The 19,626-nt window shown below is 40.8% G+C and overlaps 1 protein-coding gene across 1 annotated transcript in view; it reads right to left on the bottom strand.

Moving 5' to 3' along the window:
* Positions 1-19,626, bottom strand: part of LOC126176427 (esterase FE4-like) — a 100,182-nt gene that overhangs the window by 61,072 nt on the left and 19,484 nt on the right. The window contains exon 3 of the mRNA XM_049923584.1: positions 4,774-4,959. Coding sequence (XP_049779541.1) covers positions 4,774-4,959 — 186 coding nt within the window. The remainder of the gene's footprint in view (positions 1-4,773; positions 4,960-19,626) is intronic.

Here is a 19,626-nt window from a genome sequence, read left to right on the forward strand (position 1 = left end):
TATGGTTTTCACACACCTGTCGTTCTGTTTCACTGCGATGTGGGGCAGGAATTCTTCGTTCGGTCTGCCGCCAGTTGTGTTAGTTCATTTAGCGTTACCCAGGGTGCACCACGTGGAGGCGAACTAACTTATTTATTGCTCTGTTTATACATATGTGATTTTTTTTTAATCGTGTTGTTTCTGTAATTTTTACTGTGATGTTATGAGCCATACGCTAAATAAATAATAAATTCACACACCTTCTGAAATCTCCGAGGTACTAACAAATAATCCTATATTTAAGAATGAACTGCAGTAGTTGAATAAAATCAAAATATTTTGGTGGACGTATTCTGTTGGCTGAGTATGTTGACCCTAATTACTTGAAAGGCCTCATCAACACGTACATTCACATTGCATAATTTTCTTATGTAAGTATTAACACTAATTAGTTTTACTTCTTAGATACATGTATTGTCATATTGCATGAAACGATGGTAATTTCAGGTACCAAAAAAGTAACCTCTGTTCTAGCTTTTGTACTTAATTTTCTTTTCAATAAAATTATATATTTTCAGTTTCATAATTTCACAATTTTGTAGACAATATACAAATTTGTTTGTGATTTTTAAAATTTTAGACTGTAGACTAAATGTACTATCATTTATAAAATGTTAAAGCCCACAGTAGAGGCAGTGGAAAACTATTAACCCTCTTTTTAAGTTCTTTCAAAACGGGATAAAATTAATACAGTGGCTTGGACTGACAAGGTAAAGCACTTTTTTTACATTTATTGAATTATTGATTCTAATCAGACCCTCGAAAACAATCTTTCTGCCCATCTCCAGCAGGAACTACTCAGTGCTGCGTCGTCGTGCTGCTCTTCTATCCCATTTGACGAACAGATTGATGAACAAACATGTGAGGTGTAAATCGGCCAACTATTCATCAGCAAACGTATATTTACTGTCTTGTACCACTCACTGTTAGCTTGCAACTAACACTGCCAAAACAAGAAACCGAAGATGAAACCGAGCAGTACTGAATGCAATCTTTAAGGCGAAGAGTAAAGTGAACATTACTGCTGTAAATATCAAGTACCCTGAGTGAATGGAATATATTTGTTTCCAAACAAGACACGTAGAACATATTTCCAATATTTCGATGATTATACAGATATGGAGTTAACAGATCGAACGATATGCAGTTACTTTGTAGCGAGCCGCCGAAAATCACTGGTTCCTTGTACCAAAATACTCAGAAAATATTCGTGAATACCCTCCGAAACTTCGTCGAAGCATTTCCTATTCGCTACGTATACTGGTGTGCTCAATTTAAACTGTCACTCGCGCACAGACCACTGCACTGTCATGGCCGTGTTGCGGCGCCGTCTAGTGTGGCTGAGACAACTCGGTCGTCAGGAAAACACGAGATGGGGGGATCTGGATTCGGCGGCCGTACAATAAGAAGAACCATTTGAAATTGCTAAACTTGTGACCTACCTCCGATAGGCCATCTAACCAGGAAAGCAAAGAACGCTGAAGGCGAGAAGGAACCGAAATGATACTTCATGGGTTAAGAGGATATGTGATGTTATTTCAGTGGTCTTGGCATCGAGTTGAATTTACAAAGAACTCTGCCGCATGAGCCCACTTACCAGGATGAAATTGCACCCCATCTGGCCAGGATACGTTCACTGGCTTGGTTGAGATGGGTGTCAAAAAGGTGTTGTATCCTAGTCCAAGACAAGTTGGCCCACAGCTGTTGTAACAGGTCCCTGTTATCCTGGACGATGGCACTTGGAGCTGCTTCCACACACGTATTCTATTGGGAATAAATGTGAGGTTTTTCCTGACCTCAGGAGTGTCTCAAGATCACACGCGGCTCAAAGAGTCATGTTCCACATGTGGTCGATCATTATCTTGTTGAAATGGCAGACCGACACTGTAGTGTAAGGGGTAGCTCACCAGGAAGTAATATGTCTGTGACGTACTGTTGTGCCGTCACAGTCCCTCAGCCGCGATATGAAGTAATACCATAGAGGTTCTCATGCCGTGACGCCAGGAGTGACATCACTACGACTTTCTAAAACATTGTAAGAATGCGAGTTCTCGCTAGGTCATTGCCACTCTGACGGTGGTCATCTGGCGTAGTTCAGAGCTGTGATTCGTCACTGAATGCAATGTGACACCACTCATAGTCGTTCTATGGTTCTATAACGTCATCGCTCCAAATGTACGCGTTTGTCTTGTGGTGTTGACGCCGGCCCAAGGGCGGCGTGGTAATTCAGCACGCAGGCTGCTGGTAGTCTCCGAGCAATCGTGAGGGATGACACAGAAAGTTGCAGGGATTCCATTTCTTATTCTGGGATGTCAGGTACAAACGCGAAGCGGTTAAAATGTGCTGGTGATCTGGGGTAGATCGGAAGTTAAACGAATGTATTTGCCCTCACGTTCCAAACATCGGGACATTGTCCCATCGAATGCCCCACAGATTTAGATATTACGTGATCCGACCAGCTGGCCCAATGCAGAGCCACGATGGGAGTCCTTTAAAAATTTACAGGAGTGAAAAATCTGTCTCGTACAAGTAACTGACACTCACGTGGTCTGTACAGTGAGCACGCGATATCTGATACTGTTCACGCCCCTTATGTACCCAACCAGACATGGTAACAACACTAAACACCAACAATAGTTATTCATATGGTAGCCGTTCTGTAACAGGGAACTGTAGCTCTATCGTCTACATATTTGCTGATAGTGTGTACTGTACGAAATTACAGTGATATCCGACCATGTCTTCCGTGTTATTTGCTTTCATTCAGGCAGTGTATTTCTCTGTTGTTTTTTAAAGCAATGCTGTCATATGATTGCTGATTGCTATTTTGTGAGCAAGTGGAAGTTTGAACCATATAAAGCGGCCTTGCTATTGCACTCCTCCACACAGGTTTTGCTCTGTTTGAAACTTAGATATTACTTTTCCTTGGCATATTGTACTGTATTCGCAACTTCTTAAGCTGTGGTCCACACCAAGTGTATTGTATTTTTTTTAATGTTTCAGATCTTGGATTGGTTGTTAAATTATAGAAATTATATAATTAACAGGTTTTATTATAATCTTACAAAAATTATGGATTCAAATAGAGATCTTGTTTTCCTTGTTAAATAACGACTACTGTCTTAATTTTGATATTTGAGATTATAAAATCACTAAGAGCCGTCCCCAATTAACGCATCTATTAAGTCAACCACTCTCTCTTTCTTTGCAGGTAAAATGCCTTCCGTTTCGCTACCAAATGTGCTACGTTCAGCAGATTCAGAGGTATACTGTAAGCCTTGATGGTGTTTAAAGTGAGTGAAAGGTGGTACGTAACGATGATTTATCGATGCATCTCTCTCAGCAACAAAATAATATGCTTTCAGTAACTGGGAGCGATTTCTGAAAAATCGTTTCGCAATTTGATTCCGCGACGTTCATTAACCGTCAATGTCTTTAAACAATAACACTTTATTCATTACAGTATTGCTTCGTATTACCCCCAGATCTGGGGTATTACGTTCTAGTTATCCCAAAAGACACGCATTGCTTTAGGGAGGACGAAAGTTAGAATCCCTGCCCAGACATACAGATTTATGCTTCCCGCGGTTTCTAATCGCTACAGACAAATTCTGGGATGGTTCCTCTGAAAGAGCACAACCGATTTCCTTCCCCATCCTTGATACAGTCCTAGCTTGTGTTCCGTCTCAAATAATACCTGACGGAGTTACATTTACCTATAGACATACTGAGTCTCAACTTTACCTTCGATGAGGATAAAAGATGTAGCACAGAACTAAAATTTGTGTCAAGGACGGGACTTAAACGCAGATCTCTTGCTTAGCAGGCAGATGTGTATGAAGTGCAGTAGCCTGGCATTGTGGTTAACACAGTTGCATGAACTATCCTACTCCAATGCTCTCCCTCCACCTCCATAATGTGTGAACTGAAGTTTGTGTTACAGAGTGCATTGGACTAGGATAGTGCACAGTGCCTGGGTGGTGTACTGCCCAGTAAGCGCGAGGCTCAGATTCGATTCTTGGCCTTGATTCATTGCTTCAGTTTCTGTACTTGTCTCATAATATCGATGTAAACGAGGTGTTATAGAATCTTCATTTCTTCCTTCCTTACCAAAGAAGAGTTTTGATGACGGAAAACATTCCGTCATTTTCTTTTATTTGACATTTTTTCATGCTTTTGAGGGAAAATAGTAGGAAAAATGTAGGTGTAAAAAATAAAACACAAATTAGAACGCATCATCAAATCAGATAATGGGAAACTAGCTACAGATGTTCAAAGATCAATAGGCAACAACTTGGGCTGGATTAAAAGAAATTTTGTTCCATTTAATGCCTCAAGCGAATAAATATTCTTAGAACAAAGCGCTTTTTCTGTGGTCAGTATCTTTAACCTCCTTTGTATACTTATAAATGCCAATATTTCATCAACCTGCTATCTTCTAGTCCTTCCACACAGACTCTTTTCTATTAGAGAATAATGTATACATGCCACAGTTCTAATAAATTGATTTGACTTATGGAACTATTGGAAAAGAAACCTAGTAGGGCTTTCTAGAGTCGCAGAATTGTAATTATCTTCTTTCGTGGTGTGTTAAACACCCACGTAGACGCATGCTTTACCAGTGATGGTACACAGTTTAAAGCACTCTCTGTGATTTCGACGACCATTGTAATATGTGCAAACAATCAGTGGTGTAAGAGGTAGAGTTTGGTGTGAACACCAGTGAGTACCGACCTGCAGACAGTGGCGACACCAGGTGGAAGGACGCACACATGGCTCCAGCGCTCTCCCCAAACAGCGTGACCAGCTGAGGGTCGCCGCCGAAGCTGCCGATGTTCCTCTGCACCCAGGTCAGCGCCAGCTGCTGGTCCTTGTTGCCTGCGTTGCCGGGAACCACCTCGTCACCCGTACCCAGGAATCCTGTGAAACATGCAGCTTTACGGCATGTTCTCTACTTGAATCTCGCGTCAGGCTGTAGCAGATGTCCACTAAGTTGGGCGAACACGAGCACAGCTGAGCAGCTGAGCGCATGCGGGCGTGGGTGACCAAGTAAATAGTGCATAAGCAGAATGCATGCATTATGGCAGTTAAGTCGGTAGCCTACTTTGCCCATGAGTAATATGAGGAGTGGGAAGGGCGCCCATGTCACATTAGGTGGCATTGTAAATGCACGTCTATCTCCTCCCATTCGTATGTAGAATTTCATGTTTCTAATTCGGTAAAACATTACGATTTCTAAAAGAAACTAGGAAATGGTCACATGAACCATAACATGCTCTGTCCTTCCTTCATCGCCTCCTGTCTTCTGTAGGGTTGCTAAGAAAATGACTTTTTACTGCAGCAAAATCTATGTTTCCTCAATGTTAACCCTCGCAACACCGAGGGGAGAAGGGAGGGAGGACTTTACGCTCACCGTCTGAAAATACTGTAACATTATCAGTCACTCTATATTTTAAAATTCTGAAAAATATTTATCGTTCTTAATGAGTACTTCTACCAAATTGCGCAACTGTTTAAAATTTTCAGTTAAACTTAAACCAAAAATTTAAGTTTCCGTGGTAGACCTTACTTTTCCCAATGAATGTCACATTCAATATTCTCAGGTCCGGAACAGTAGTTAAACGTCAGTATCTCTTTAAAAATTATGTTGTGACTAAACAACAGTTAACGAAATTAGAATTTTTATGGTGGGCATTGAAGTATCCACCTCCCTCCCGGTACTACACGTTACTGAAAGCGTGTTGATATTGCTAAGAGTGTGCTAAAAGATATTTTCAGATTTTTATTATCCATATTTTATTTTTTTAGGGTGAGCATAAAGTACCTACCTCCCCCCGTCCCCCCCCCTCCCCCCCCAATGGTAATGAGTGTTATGGAAGATGCGTTGGTATTGTTAGAGGTGAAACAAAACCAAATCATCGAAAGTGGAACAGTGCAGGATCTGTCCTCCAATTTGACAGAAAATTCGTAAATTTGTGATTAACTTCTCATGATCGGGGTTCACAGTGATGTAGATTTTTTTAAAGCTATGATGTTCATCGTTGACTGTAGAAAATTATTTATTTCTTCCAATCAGCAGCGAACATAATGCTTTTTTAAAAAAATTCTTAACATGTATAAATGTAGCCTCGTTCCTTCCTGCAAATAAATCCTGTATTTTGGAAGTTTTAAGTTTCTTAAGAACTAACATGGAAAAGAAAGATTTTTCATTACTTTTTGGTAGCCCTCTGTGATATATTTGGCCTAATCTGCTTTACTATTTAATACGCATAGCCAGTTGTATAGTCTCTCAGAGAAAAAAATATTTGTGGATGTATGTTATTGTTGTGCTCCTCAAGGTGAAGAGTGGTTTGATTTAACTCTCGATGTTAGGTTGCCAGGTGTAAGTCTCTTCATTTCTGTGTAACTATTGCAGACTACATGCATTTGAGCTTGCTTACTATAGTTCACCTTTGACGTCCTCAAATAATTTTTTCCCCTATACCATCAATGCCCACCAATGCACACTCACACACTTGTTTCTATTACCAAACTAGCTATGGTTAATATCTAAGGTTGTCTCCTGTCAACCTATCTCTTCTACTAGTCAGACCATTTCTCTCAACTTGATTCAGAACCTCTTCACTGGTTAGCCTATCTCTCCACCTATCTTCACCATTCTTCTGCAACACTACATTTCAAAAGCCAGTAAACTCTTCTTGTACGGATGTTTGACTTGCATATAAGGTTACACCATAGGCAAAAACTTTCAGAAAATACTTCTCATCCACTGCCTTATTACATTTCCTTCAATTTTTAAGACATCGATACAAGCTAGGCGGTAACGTTTCGGTCCCTATATCTTATCCATGATAATTTCAGGATTCCAATGAGTGTGTTTCAGTCAACATTGCCAAAGATTTTTCTAAATTTGTGAATCCCATAAATATGGGTTTCCGTTTCTTCAAACTATCTTATAAGGTATGTCATAGAGTCAATATGGACTCTCGTATTCGTACATTTTTCCGGAATCGAACATGAACCTGCCGCAGACTAAAATAATATACAAACATACCGAAAATAAAATGCTTCCGTTTAAAAGTATAGATATAATTTTTTGCGCTGAAGCCAGTTTGAAACAATAGCAAAATGGATAGGAAAATGAACAAACAGAGAAGTAAACGAGGTCAGGAGTGCTTCTACTGAACTAAAGACTGTTCTGAAAACGAAGATTGTCGTGTTTCTGAAATGGAGATCTTACTACCAGCATATACTTTCGTATTTTACTCTGTGTCACTGAGCAATACAGAGGGGATAGGAGGGTGAGGACTTTACGCTACGGTACACTTGAGGCATCTTTCTTACCAAGACTGTCTGTCAGTTGACAGTTACCTACAAACATATATTTCGTTTCCTGAATTCAAAATTACTTTGATCCTAAATATATGATTACAGGTAGTTATTACGAAAAAATGGGAGCTAATTAGGACGATGTTTCACATAGCTGAACACTTGAAGGGAAAACGTTTCGATGACTGACATCATTTATTACTTAACACAGAGTGCGCCTCCTTAGCGGAGTGGTCAGCTCGTCTGACTATCCTGCAGTGGTAACAGGTCCCATTCCCGGCCGGGTCGGAGATTTTTTCCGGTCGGGGTCTGGGTTTTGAGTTGCCCTCATCATCATTCCATATCATCACCGACATACAAGGTGCCCAATGTGGCTTCAACTAAAAGGACTTGTAACTCGGGGGTCGAACTTCTCCAAGTGGGGTCTCCCGATTTCTCAATGTCATTCGATCACTTCATTTCACTAAACACACACAGCATGAAATAGCTATAACTACCAAATTTGGTTGATTATTGTTGTTAACTGCACACAGCGCAAATACTAACTAGCTCGCTCTATCGGAAAGTCATTGTGATGATTCACTTTTAGTATCATTTGCCTACCTCCTTTCACTGTTTAATTATGATGAGCCTATTAATTTCGCCCTATAGAGCAGAATAGCTGGTAAGATAGATGCATTATCTAAACAGGTGTCCGGACTACTGTAAGTGTGCGAACCCATCGCCTTTATGATGTCTTGAACTCTGCTGGGGACAATCTCAGTGAGGTGTCTGAGTGAATTTGGAGGCATTGTAGCCAAGAAGGAAGGAAGGAAGTGACGTTCGACGCTTGGATCCAGAGCGAAGTCGGCGTTGTAAATCAGTCTAAAAGTGTTCCATTGTGTTTAAGTTGGGACGCTAGACAGCCGAGTCCATTTAAAAAATGTGGTTGTTTACATACAACTGTGTCACAGACGCTGCTTTAAGACCGGGTGCATTGTCACGCTGATACAAAGAATCAACGTTTCCGAACTGTGCTTCTACTGCACACAGCGTATAATGTTTCAAAATGTGTTTGTATCCTCCCGGAAATAGCGTTTTCTTAAGCACATTAAGGAGACTACACCCCAGTCACGAAGAGCGCTCGCCGTGCAGTAGTACCACCTCCTCGATACTTCCCTGTTGACACTACACATGATGTCAGATGACGTTCTCAAGGCATTCGTCTCACCGAAACCCTTCCATGGGATTGCCCCAGGGTGCAGCCTCATTTATCACTAGAAGTCACTCGTTTCCTACCATTCATTGCCCAGCGCAGTCGCTCTTTATACCACCAAAAGCGTAGCGCTTAACTTTGGTTACAGATGTGGGTGACTTGTGATGAACTGCTCGACTATCGTGCCTCATTTTGCATAACTCTCTACGCATAGTGATTGTATTGGGTTAATTTCTGATAGAACTTTGAGTGTTGTCGTCCGAAGAACGACAGAATTACAGGTAAGGACACTTGCTGCCTGAAGAAGCAATGAATGAGAGACGTCGGCGTAGACTCGTCCTCAGGAAGTTCCATACGCCACCGCTACCGGAAGATTACTTGCGTCACTCAGACAACTCCGCAATCCCCGCTTACAACGACAGCGACGTTTTACAAGGAATCCCCTAAGTGGGAGGTCGCAGAAGGCCACGGATGTTTGCTGTATTCGAGGCCCCACTCATTGTATACCACGCAACTACAACATTGGCTGCTAATGGCAACAGGGGGCGGGACTGGAGGTATACAGTGGTGAGCGCAGTATTAGGCTAGGGAGCGTAGTTGAACTGCTAAGTTGGCGACTAACTCACAACAGTGCTACTGTGATAGTGGTGTTGATACAAAGTAGAGCAATGGCGACAATAAACAAAGCAGACGTTGCATAATATCTACAACAACAATCGACGAATTTGACATTTCGTCGGAGAGGAACCCAAAGAATGTACATGAGGAGTAGAATGATGATGATATGTGCTTAGCAAGTGAAAGTCATATTGAGACAGGTGTCGACCGATACAGTTCATAATCCTTGTCAGACAGATGTAAGATAATGAAATTTCAAACGAGGTGTCAACTTGACTATGCGCAGAAAACTGCGGAATCGACCAGAAAATTTGTAGGTGATGTAAGAAAATTTATCCCATCGTTCAATAAAGTATTTCCAACAATGACCACTTGTGATCTGAAGAGGAAATACTTATGAAAGGTACCCTGGAAATTAGAGGTACCAAGAGGGTTGCATCAAGATCGACTAACATAATGCCCCAAAATATTCATATACAATTATGTCGACAGTTAATCCGGATAGTAAATTGACTGGAAAGTTGTTTATTGTGCTGCGAGGAGCTGGAGGTGCTCTGCCCCCTACTATTCTTTCTCTTGTTCGTGATCTTGCAAGGATAGTAGGAAATGTTTACGTCACAACAAATAAGAACGGGAAAATGAACGTAAGAGAAATATAATCATGTTACGAGCACTGATTTTGGCCAATAGTTGGTCAATATAACTTGCTTTTGCTTCGTTTCTGATCTGCGTACAAGAATCATACTCCTTCAGAGCAAACTATCCCTCGTGATAACTGTGTGACATTGCAATTCATACCACCCGGAATCACTGATAAATCCATCCTCTGGATGTTTATTTTTTCCGTGCCTATAAAACATACACTAAAGAGCCAAAGAAACTGGGGCAACTGCCTAATGTCCACTTGCTTAGGTGGGTGGTAACGTGCTTGCGTCCCATGCACTGGGCCCGGGTTCGATTCCCGGCCGGGTTGGAGATTTTCTCCGCTCGTGGACTGTCCTCGTAAACATTTCATCCTCATCTCCGGTCGCAAGTCGCCTAATGTGGCGCCAAATGAAATAAGGCTTGCGCTTGGCAGCCGAACCCGAATGGGACATCCCGGCCAACAATGCCATACGATCATTTCATTTCAGAGCTGCCTAATATCGTGTAGGGCCCCTACGAACATGCAGAAGTGCCGCAACATAACGTAGCACGGACTCGACTAATGTCTGAAGTAATGCTCTGCGGAAGTAACACTACGAATCCTACAGGGTGAATCCTGCAGGGTTGTCCATAAATCCGTAAGAGTACGAGGGTGTGAAAATCTCTTCTGAACACCACGTTGCAAGGCATCCAAGATATCCTCAATAATGTTCATGTCTGGGGAGTCTGGCGGCCAGCGGAATTGATTAACCTCAGAAGAGTGTTCCTCGAGCAGCACTGCAGCAATTCTGGACATGTGAGGGGTCGCATTGCCCTGCTGCAATTGCCGAAGTCCATCGGAATGCACAATGGGCTTGAATGGATTCAGGTCATCAGACAGGATGCTTACGTACTTGTCACCTGTCAGTCTTATCTAGACGTATCAGGGGTCCCATATCACTCGAACTGCACACGACCACCCAATTAGTGAGCCTCCATCAGCCTGAACAGCCCCTGCTGACATCCGGGGACATGGATTCATGAGGTTGTCTCCATACTCGTACAGTCGTGCTGAAAAGTATCCGAACGACCTGAATTGCTTTTCGCCTGATTCGAATGCAACCCACATAGCGCAGCTGTCTAGCAGGTCCTCTAAGCGCCCCTCAGTACAGTCGTTTGACTATTGAAAATGGTTCCACCAAGCCACCACTAGAAAACACTGCTCTGTATCGCAATAACTCAAGATGTAAAGTAATACCAAGGTACTACAAATATCAGGGAACATCTTACCACAGATAGGACGGTTCTTCAGGCTTGTAAGCTCACATTTATTGCAATAAATGACATACATGAAATGTTACCAATCTCATTATTATGTCAGATAGGTAATTCACTTAGTAAGTTCGTCGTATTCATGATTTCCTCTTCAAAATAACATACCGTACTTATTATTTAACACAAAATGAAATTAAAAATTTAAGTTAATCACGAGCAGCTAGTTGAGAATATGTATGAAATTCAAATGACACGACGAACCATCTCGTTCTGCACATGGATTCAAACCCATGTCATGCAGACTAAGCAAAGACTAAGTGACAGACGGAAACTAACAGTCATTCCTGACTAGGCATACAGAGAGTGATATACCTCGATTTTAGACAGTATCAGTTAGCAAATATCAACTTTAAATTACATAACTTAAACACTGTTAACGGACATGAATTCCTACCCAGCCTCTATTGTCCTTGTTAACGAACTACGAGAGATGTTAAATATTGCTTCTTCACAAGTAACTTACTTGAAGTGCCGTGAGGTAAAGCTTTGTGTTGGACAGGGATTCGAACCCAGAACCTAACTAGATTGTCGTCGAAGCACAATCAACGGTGATATATCGGATTTTTTCGGCAATAGCTAGATGTTTTAACTGAAATAACGAGACGAAGCATTAATTTTTTCTTTCCTAGGACTCCAACCTGGCACCTATCGCTGTTATATTCTAGAGAAAATGAACGTTAAAATGGCTTTGTTACACCAGCAGCGACATGTGAGCATGTTTGAACTAGAAATAATAAGACGAGGAGTTCATTGCTGACTGGGAATCGAGCCCCAGACGTATCGTTGTTGACTGCACACGTCAGCTACCGAATTTTTGTCCACCAGCAGCTCGGGATAACATCCTTGAATTTACAATGATTTCGCAAACAGTTCTGTGTCTCACTAGGACTCAAAAACGTCAAATACCGTTAGTGTTGACAACAAATGAAAATACATTAAAAATCAAAATTATCATCCACCAGCAGATAGGTGTTCTCATGCTAGAGCTTGATAATACATAATGAAAGCTTTAGTGCCGGGCCAGGATCTGTGGAAATGTTGAGGAATCTGCAGTTTTGAACAAACAACAAATTGCAGTCGAGCTGTATTGTCACGAAGGGTTTAAATTCCGCGTTAAGGGCGGCTTGAGTTGCATTCCCAGATCAGAACCGATTTTATCGACATACAGAATCTCAAATAAAAGATGGATTACGTGTTCTGTGACCCTACATAGCGTTTGTTTCGTCACTAGAAATATATAACTAGTATAAGAAAGGTTACTGTTGTTAGATTTTCTACGTGTCACGACACCTGACATTTTTGTGGTTCAATCTAACGTCTACTTGGTAGAGAAGGAATATCATGTTTAACATGAATGTCAGACCACAATGCCATTACACCTTCTTCACTTGGCGTAGCCAGAGGAGAACAGAATCTGTCTCTCCTTGTCAAAAATCCTCAGCAGAAGTTGGAATCGAACCCAGAAGTATATGAACCTAGCATCAATACAAGAGACCACCAAATTCTCTTCCCTATCTCTCATTTTTCTGTCATAATAATGTTCCGCCACACTGAATGAGAATTCCGACACACAGACTCTGTGTAGTAGTTTGCAGCATGTTCAGTACATTCATTTACTTGGTTGACCGAATCGCCATGACCTAGCTGCCTCAGCTACCCAGTGCATACATTCGACTCTATTTTGTAATCACCGAAATAAAATCACGTAACTGGCACCTACACAGAACTGCCAACAGTATAGGATGCAGAAATTTAAACAGGAAGTGTTCCTTTCGACTTGAGCTACTCTATTGCGCTAGCTGTTTGTTAAAAATGTCGTGCAGTGCAAAAGGAAAGCTGTAACTGTCTGTCTCTCAGAAGTCTAGATGTCTAGATTATCTCACAGCACTGTGCAATGCGCAAGTTCTGGAGGAATTGTTGTTGAGTTCTGGAGGTGTTGTAGCTACGTGTCAGCTAGTAGCGTAACTGTAAGCGACACGCACTGTTGATAAGACGTCACGAGTTTGGGTACATTCCCTGCTACATTTTTTAAAACGCCATACTGCTGTCTGCGGAAATTATCGATCTAATGGAACTTTGAACATAATTCCCTTCAGTTCTCAACCCAAAATAGTCACATGTGGAAAAAGGGCTAACTTCTGCGACATTTTGTTCTTTTCAGGTTTAATAGATGGCCAGGCTGCAGATGCATCTCGAAACTTTTGTATATTGTATGGGGAGAGTGCTTCGTGCCAAAATACGTCAGAAAACTATTGTCTACATGATCTGTTGTGTGGCAGTGGCAGTTTATTCTTCATAAAACCTTGTTTGACAGCTTTAACTCAGAACAGGTTTTCTACAAGCATGTAATCAATAAACTGCATGTGCATTGTTAGACTGTTATAGATAATGTCAGCGAATTAGCATATATCGTTGATGATTAATTCCTCTCTCATGTTAACTAATGTTTTAACAACACTAAAAGAAACCGTACGAAAATTGTGCACTGTATTATAAGAAATGAAATGAAACTTCCCACGAAAACCTTACGACGAAAGTCTGATTCAATAAAACTGAGTGCCTGTCCACAAGCGTGCCTCTATCGGCACGAATTTGTTAACTACTAATCACTAAGATTTTGATTGGGTCTGTGTTTGATTGGTATGCTGTGTCATACTCAAGTGATATGCAAATGTGGCATTTCATGAATAAAGTTATGTATTCCTTGAAACCCAAAATTTGTTTGTCAGCAGCGGAAAGAGGCGTTACCTGTTGTGCAGCATTGTAAGTTTTTCACCATTGCACTATGAGCAGAAAGTATTTTCTTGCGATTTCCTTATCGATGTGTGATCTGACTGCTTGTAGCTCTTTCACATAAGGGATAAAAACGTTACAGTCAGCAAGACTGGAACAGCAAACCATAACAGACGCTGTCTCTCAGGTTAGCACGTTTCTACGGAGCTACAGAAGGCACATGCGTCTAGGTCTCCTCTTACGAGACCAGTAGTGGCTAGAACTCGTAAACTGCTATGTAAAGGACGAGATTAGATGCGATTTTCACGTGCAACGACTTTCCTGGGCTGAAAACCGTAAATTTACAATCTTTAGTTACAGCTCAAGCGTTGATAATAACTCAGATTATTCAAAGGAAATGACAGGAAAAATCAAGCGAACTTTGAGGCTTAATTCCGTGCACACCAGGAAGTAACTCGTCGATCACAGAGTTGCCAAATATACCTTGCCTTGTTGCCAAATCTCAGTTACATTACCAGCAGGAAGAAGACGAACCGATGTGATCCTACACTGGGCTGGGAAGTGATCATACCTGACGTCACAAAGACGCGGCTGCTACGGCCTGGAATACATAATCCGTCTGATTCACATTTCTGTAACTGCGTTTAGGGACTGGAGCGTAGTTACTAATAATACTCAGAACTGACTGCAAACTAAGCTTCATAAATCAGTTTTTATATATCTTTCATAAGTGTACTCAAAGCTAAGAAAATCATTGACGAACGTTTTCGTGCCTCGCCGATAGTCGAGCACAACAAACAAATAAAAATAAAATAAGACTGTGTGTGTGTGTGTGTGTGTGTGTGTGTGTGAGAGAGAGAGAGAGAGAGAGAGAGAGAGAGAGAGAGAGAGAGAGAGAGAGAGAAAAGAGAGAGAGAGTGTGGGAGAGAGATAAAAATAAAAAGAGAATGAGACCGAGTGAGTAATTAATTGTTGCAAAGAAACTGATTCATGGTATGTAAGGAAATCTTTCATTAAAATGACACGTTCTACATCATTACGAAATGTCGTATTCATGATCTATGGAACAAGTATTAATCTAATCTAATCTAATCATATCATATTGCTGACTAGTCAGGAAGAGGCATGAATTACAGAAATGTTCGCCAATATCAGTAACCAAATCTACGCTTTTTTTTTAAAAAAAGGCGATAGTTTTTGTAATAAACCGGGACTCCTTTAAAGACTCTTTCGTCCCTGTTAACTAACCACGAAAGACGTGTGATATACCTCCATTCAGAAGGAACAAAGTGTTCATGCATTTAAAGATGAAGCGCATGATGTGAAGTTCTGTGACGGAGATACGAACCCAGCACACAATCGGATTGTTAACTAAGTAAAATCAAATGTTACGTAACGGTTTTTCTTACCAGCTGCTAGATATTTGAATCTAAAATAAGGATACAAATTTTTGTGCCTGAGCGACAATCGAACCGCACACCTACCATCCTTCTTTATCATCCACGAACATAGCTTAAGTAACACTTTCTTACTCACCAACAGTAAGATGTGTGCGTGTTTGACCAGAAATAGCGACACCTATTGCGATTGTTGGCAACACATGTACAGACATTAAAAATGCACTTTAATTTTCACTAGCAGACTCGTATGCACGTGATGGGCTTGAAATGAAGTTATGAATATTTCTGTACTGAATCAGGATTCGGACCCACATACTTACCTTTGGAGGAGACCTAGAGAAGATTGCAGTCTTGGGAAAAGGAACGAAATGATTGAACTATACTGTTCCGAGAGATTCAGATCCTCTAAAGATGAGATACGAATTCGAATATGTGATAATATTTACTATATAAGTGAGTTATTATTGGTTTCTTCATTCACCTCTGCCTTTCTTGTGTTGTGACTTCATATTTGGAGTGTTTCGTATCGAGCAACTTAACCTTTTACCCGTGTTTACATTCAGCGCTGACCAGTTGCAGCTGTAGTGGCGTATCGAAAGCTAAGTACTAATTAATTGTTTGTGTATAGTAGTTTATTTAGGAACTTTAGTAGTCTTCAACCGGTGTTCTTGGTGTTTTCTGGTGAAATAATTTCAGAAGACATTTTTGCGAACTGCTTTCAGTTTCTTTACTGTGTCGTTAGACGTTTGATTTTCTTTCTGTGTTAGTATTTTGTTATATTCTCATTTGTTGTTGATTAATACTGTCTATAATAGTAGTTACTTCCCTTGCAGAGCAAGTTTGTGATTATTATAGTCAGTTTTTAACATTGTAGTAGCGGAACTTAGATAAAGATGGTTTCTTGTTTCAATAGCTGTAAAATTTTACCATGAGTGAGAAGTGTGGGCTTTGCCGTAGGCTCGTGAGTAGTGGATTGCGGTGTGAGACTTGTTCGAAGTATTTTCACTGGGGGGAATGCAGTGGGGAAGCCAGTGGGCATTCTGGGTAGATCCTCTCCTGGAACTGCAGGTTATGTAGCAAGAGTAAGTTGATAGGGGAGCAGGAGCGTAAGATCTGTGCCCTTCAGGTGCAGTTGAAAAACGCACAGGAGGAGCTAGTTAGGATGAGGACGGAGGAGGGGGTTGGGGAATGGGAGCTGGCTGTTGGCAAGAGATCTGCTAGGAGAAGGAGATTTTCAGATAGTTTTACTATTGGTGTTTGTAATAGATATGACCAACTGTCAGAGTCTAGTGGAGAGGAATCTCTAGTAGCTGTAGATGTAGGAAGTATGCAGCAGACCTCAGCAGTTATGGTGGCTAGGACAGTTGCAAAGAGAGTTATGGTGGCTAGGACAGTTGCAAAGAGAAAGAAGAAGGTTCTCCTGTTAGGTAGTTCTCATGGTGGAGGTGTAGGTCAGCAGTTGCAGGAAGTGTTGGGGAGTGAGTACCAGGTCACCAGCATTGTGAAGCCTAATGCAGGATTGGCTCAGGTGACTGTTAACATAGGGGGGGGGGGGTTATGTAGGGATTTTACTAAAGAGGATCAGGTAGTGATTGTGGGTGGGACTGGTAATAGTATTGAAAGGGATGTGGAGTTCACTAGACATGACCTGCACTTCAACATGTACGGAAAGGGGAGGTTGGCAAAGCTTGTAGGTGATAGCATAGATGGGGGTGGTGGGATCACTCATGGGAAAATTCCGGTAGTTGTGGGTGTTAGAGCTGTACCTTTTTTAGATTGAAGTCAGCTAATAGGTATTCCTGCTTAAGGGAAGTCTTTCTAGCAAAGAAACCACTTTCGACAAAGCTTAGGTATCCGATTAATGAGGGAATTAGTATATTTCATCAAAATATACAAGGCATTAGAGATAAAGTTAGTGAACTGCTTATAGATGTTGACTCTGAAATTATTGGTATATCTGAACACTTCTTAAGTAAGGAGATAATTCAGAGGCTTCCTTTATCAGGATACAGGTTGGCTGGCAGCTTTTCTAGGAGCTCTTTGCGGTGTGGGGGAGTAGCCATGTATGTGAAAAACGGTATCCCATTTGAGTCAATTGATGTTTCAAAGTACTGCACTGAAAAGGTGTTTTAATGTTGTGCAGGTGTGGTTAGATTTAGTGGAGCTAAACTTCTTACTATTGTTATTTATAGATCCACAGACTCCGATTTCACAACATTTTTGCTAAAGCTAGAGGAGATCCTTGGTTCACTTTATAGGAAATACAAAAAGTTAGTTATATGTGGTGACTTCAGTATTAATTGTATAAGTGACTGTGCAAGGAAAAGGATGCTGGTAGACCTCCTTAATTCATATAATCTTATGCAAACCGTATTCTTTCTAACGAGAGTGCAAGGGAACAGTAGAACAACCATAGACAATATTTTTGTTCATTCCTCACTACTAGAAGGGTATTCTGTTAGCAAAAAGGTGAATGGCTTTCAGATCATGATGCACAAATTTTAACTCCAAAAGATTTTTGTGCTGCAACACATGTTAAATATAGTTATCAACTTTTTAGGAAAGCTGATCCAGTTGCTGTAGAGACCTTTGTAAACCTTATCAAGGAACAAGTGTGACAAGACGTTTATAGTGCTGATACAGTAGACGATAAATATAATGCTTTCCTCAAGACTTTTCTCGTGCTCTTTGAAAGTTGCTTTCCGTTAGAACGTTCAAAACAGGGTACTAGCACAAACAGGCAGCCTGGGTGGCTGACTAAAGGGATAAGAATATCTCGTAGAACAAAGTGGCAATTATATCAAAACGTTAGAAACAGTCACAATCTAAATGCAGCAGCCCATTACAAACAGTATTGTAAGGTGGTTAAAAAGTTATTAGGAAGGCAAAAAGTATGTGGTATGCAGATAGAATAGCCAAGTCTCAGGATAAAATTAAAAGCATATGGTCAGTCGTAAAGGAAGTGGCTGGTCTGCAGAGACAGGTCGAGGATATAGAATCAGTGCGTAGTGGGAATGCCCGTGTTACTGATAAGTCGCATGTATGTACAGTATTTAATAATCACTTTCTGAATATAGCAGGTGAACTAAATAGAAACCTAGTCCCAACAGGGAATGATATAGCGCTCGTAGAAAAAAGTGTTCCGAGACTGTTACCTGAAATGCTCCTCCATGATACTGACAAGAGGGAGATTGAGTTAATAATTAAATCACTAAATAACAAGAAATCTCATGGATATGACGGAGTATCTAGCAGAATACTGAAGTATTGTTCTATGTATGTTAGCCCAGTATTTAGCCATATCTGTAACTTTTCCTTTGGGAGTGGTCGGTTTCCTGACCGATTAAAGTACTCGGTAGTGAAGCCACTTTATAAAAAGGGAGACAGGGATAAAGTTGACAATTATAGACCTATTTCTATGCCATCGGTGTTTGCTAAAGTTATCGAGAGGGTTGTATATACAAGGTTACTGGAGCATTTAAATTCACATAATTTGCTGTCAAATGTACAGTTTGGTTTTAGAAATGGCTTATCAACTAAAAATGCTATATTCTCTTTTCTCTGTGAGGTTTTGGACGGATTAAATAAAAGGTTGCGAGCGTTAGGTGTTTTCTTTGATTTAACGAAGGCTTTTGACTGTGTTGACCACAAAATATTACTGCAGAAGTTGGACCACTATGGAGTAAGGGGAGTAGCTTACAATTGGTTCGCCTCTCACTTTAAGAACAGAAAGCAGAAGGTAATTCTCCGCAATATTGAGAGTGGTAGTGATGTTCAGTCCCAATGGGGCACTGTTAAGTGGGGCGTTCCCAAAGGGTCGGTGCTGGGGACACTGCTGTTTCTTATTTATATAAATGATATGCCTTCAAGTATTACAGGTGATTCAAAAATATTTCTATTCGCTGATGACACTAGCTTGGTAGTGAAGGATCTTGTGTGTAATATTGAAACATTATCAAATAATGTAGTTCATGAAATAAGTTCGTGGCTTGTGGAAAATAATTTGATGCTAAATCACAGTAAGACTCAGTGTTTACAGTTTCTAACTCACGGAACAGTTCAAGTTCCTAGGCGTTCGGATAGATAGTAAGCTGTTGTGGAAAGCCCATGTTCAGGATCTTGTTCAGAAACTAAATGCTGCTTTATTTACCATTAGAACAGTATCTGAAATAAGTGACACTACAACACGAAAAGTAGTCTACTTCGCATATTTTCATACGCTTATGTCATATGGTATTATTTTTTGGGGTAATTCTTCTGATTCAAAAAGGGTATTTTTGGCTCAAAAACGGGCTGTTCGAGATATGTGTGGTGTAAGTTCGGAAACCTCTTGTCGACCCCTATTCAATAGTC

Source organism: Schistocerca cancellata, chromosome 3 (assembly GCF_023864275.1).
Source record: "Schistocerca cancellata isolate TAMUIC-IGC-003103 chromosome 3, iqSchCanc2.1, whole genome shotgun sequence".
Classification (NCBI taxonomy): Eukaryota; Metazoa; Arthropoda; class Insecta; order Orthoptera; family Acrididae; genus Schistocerca; species Schistocerca cancellata.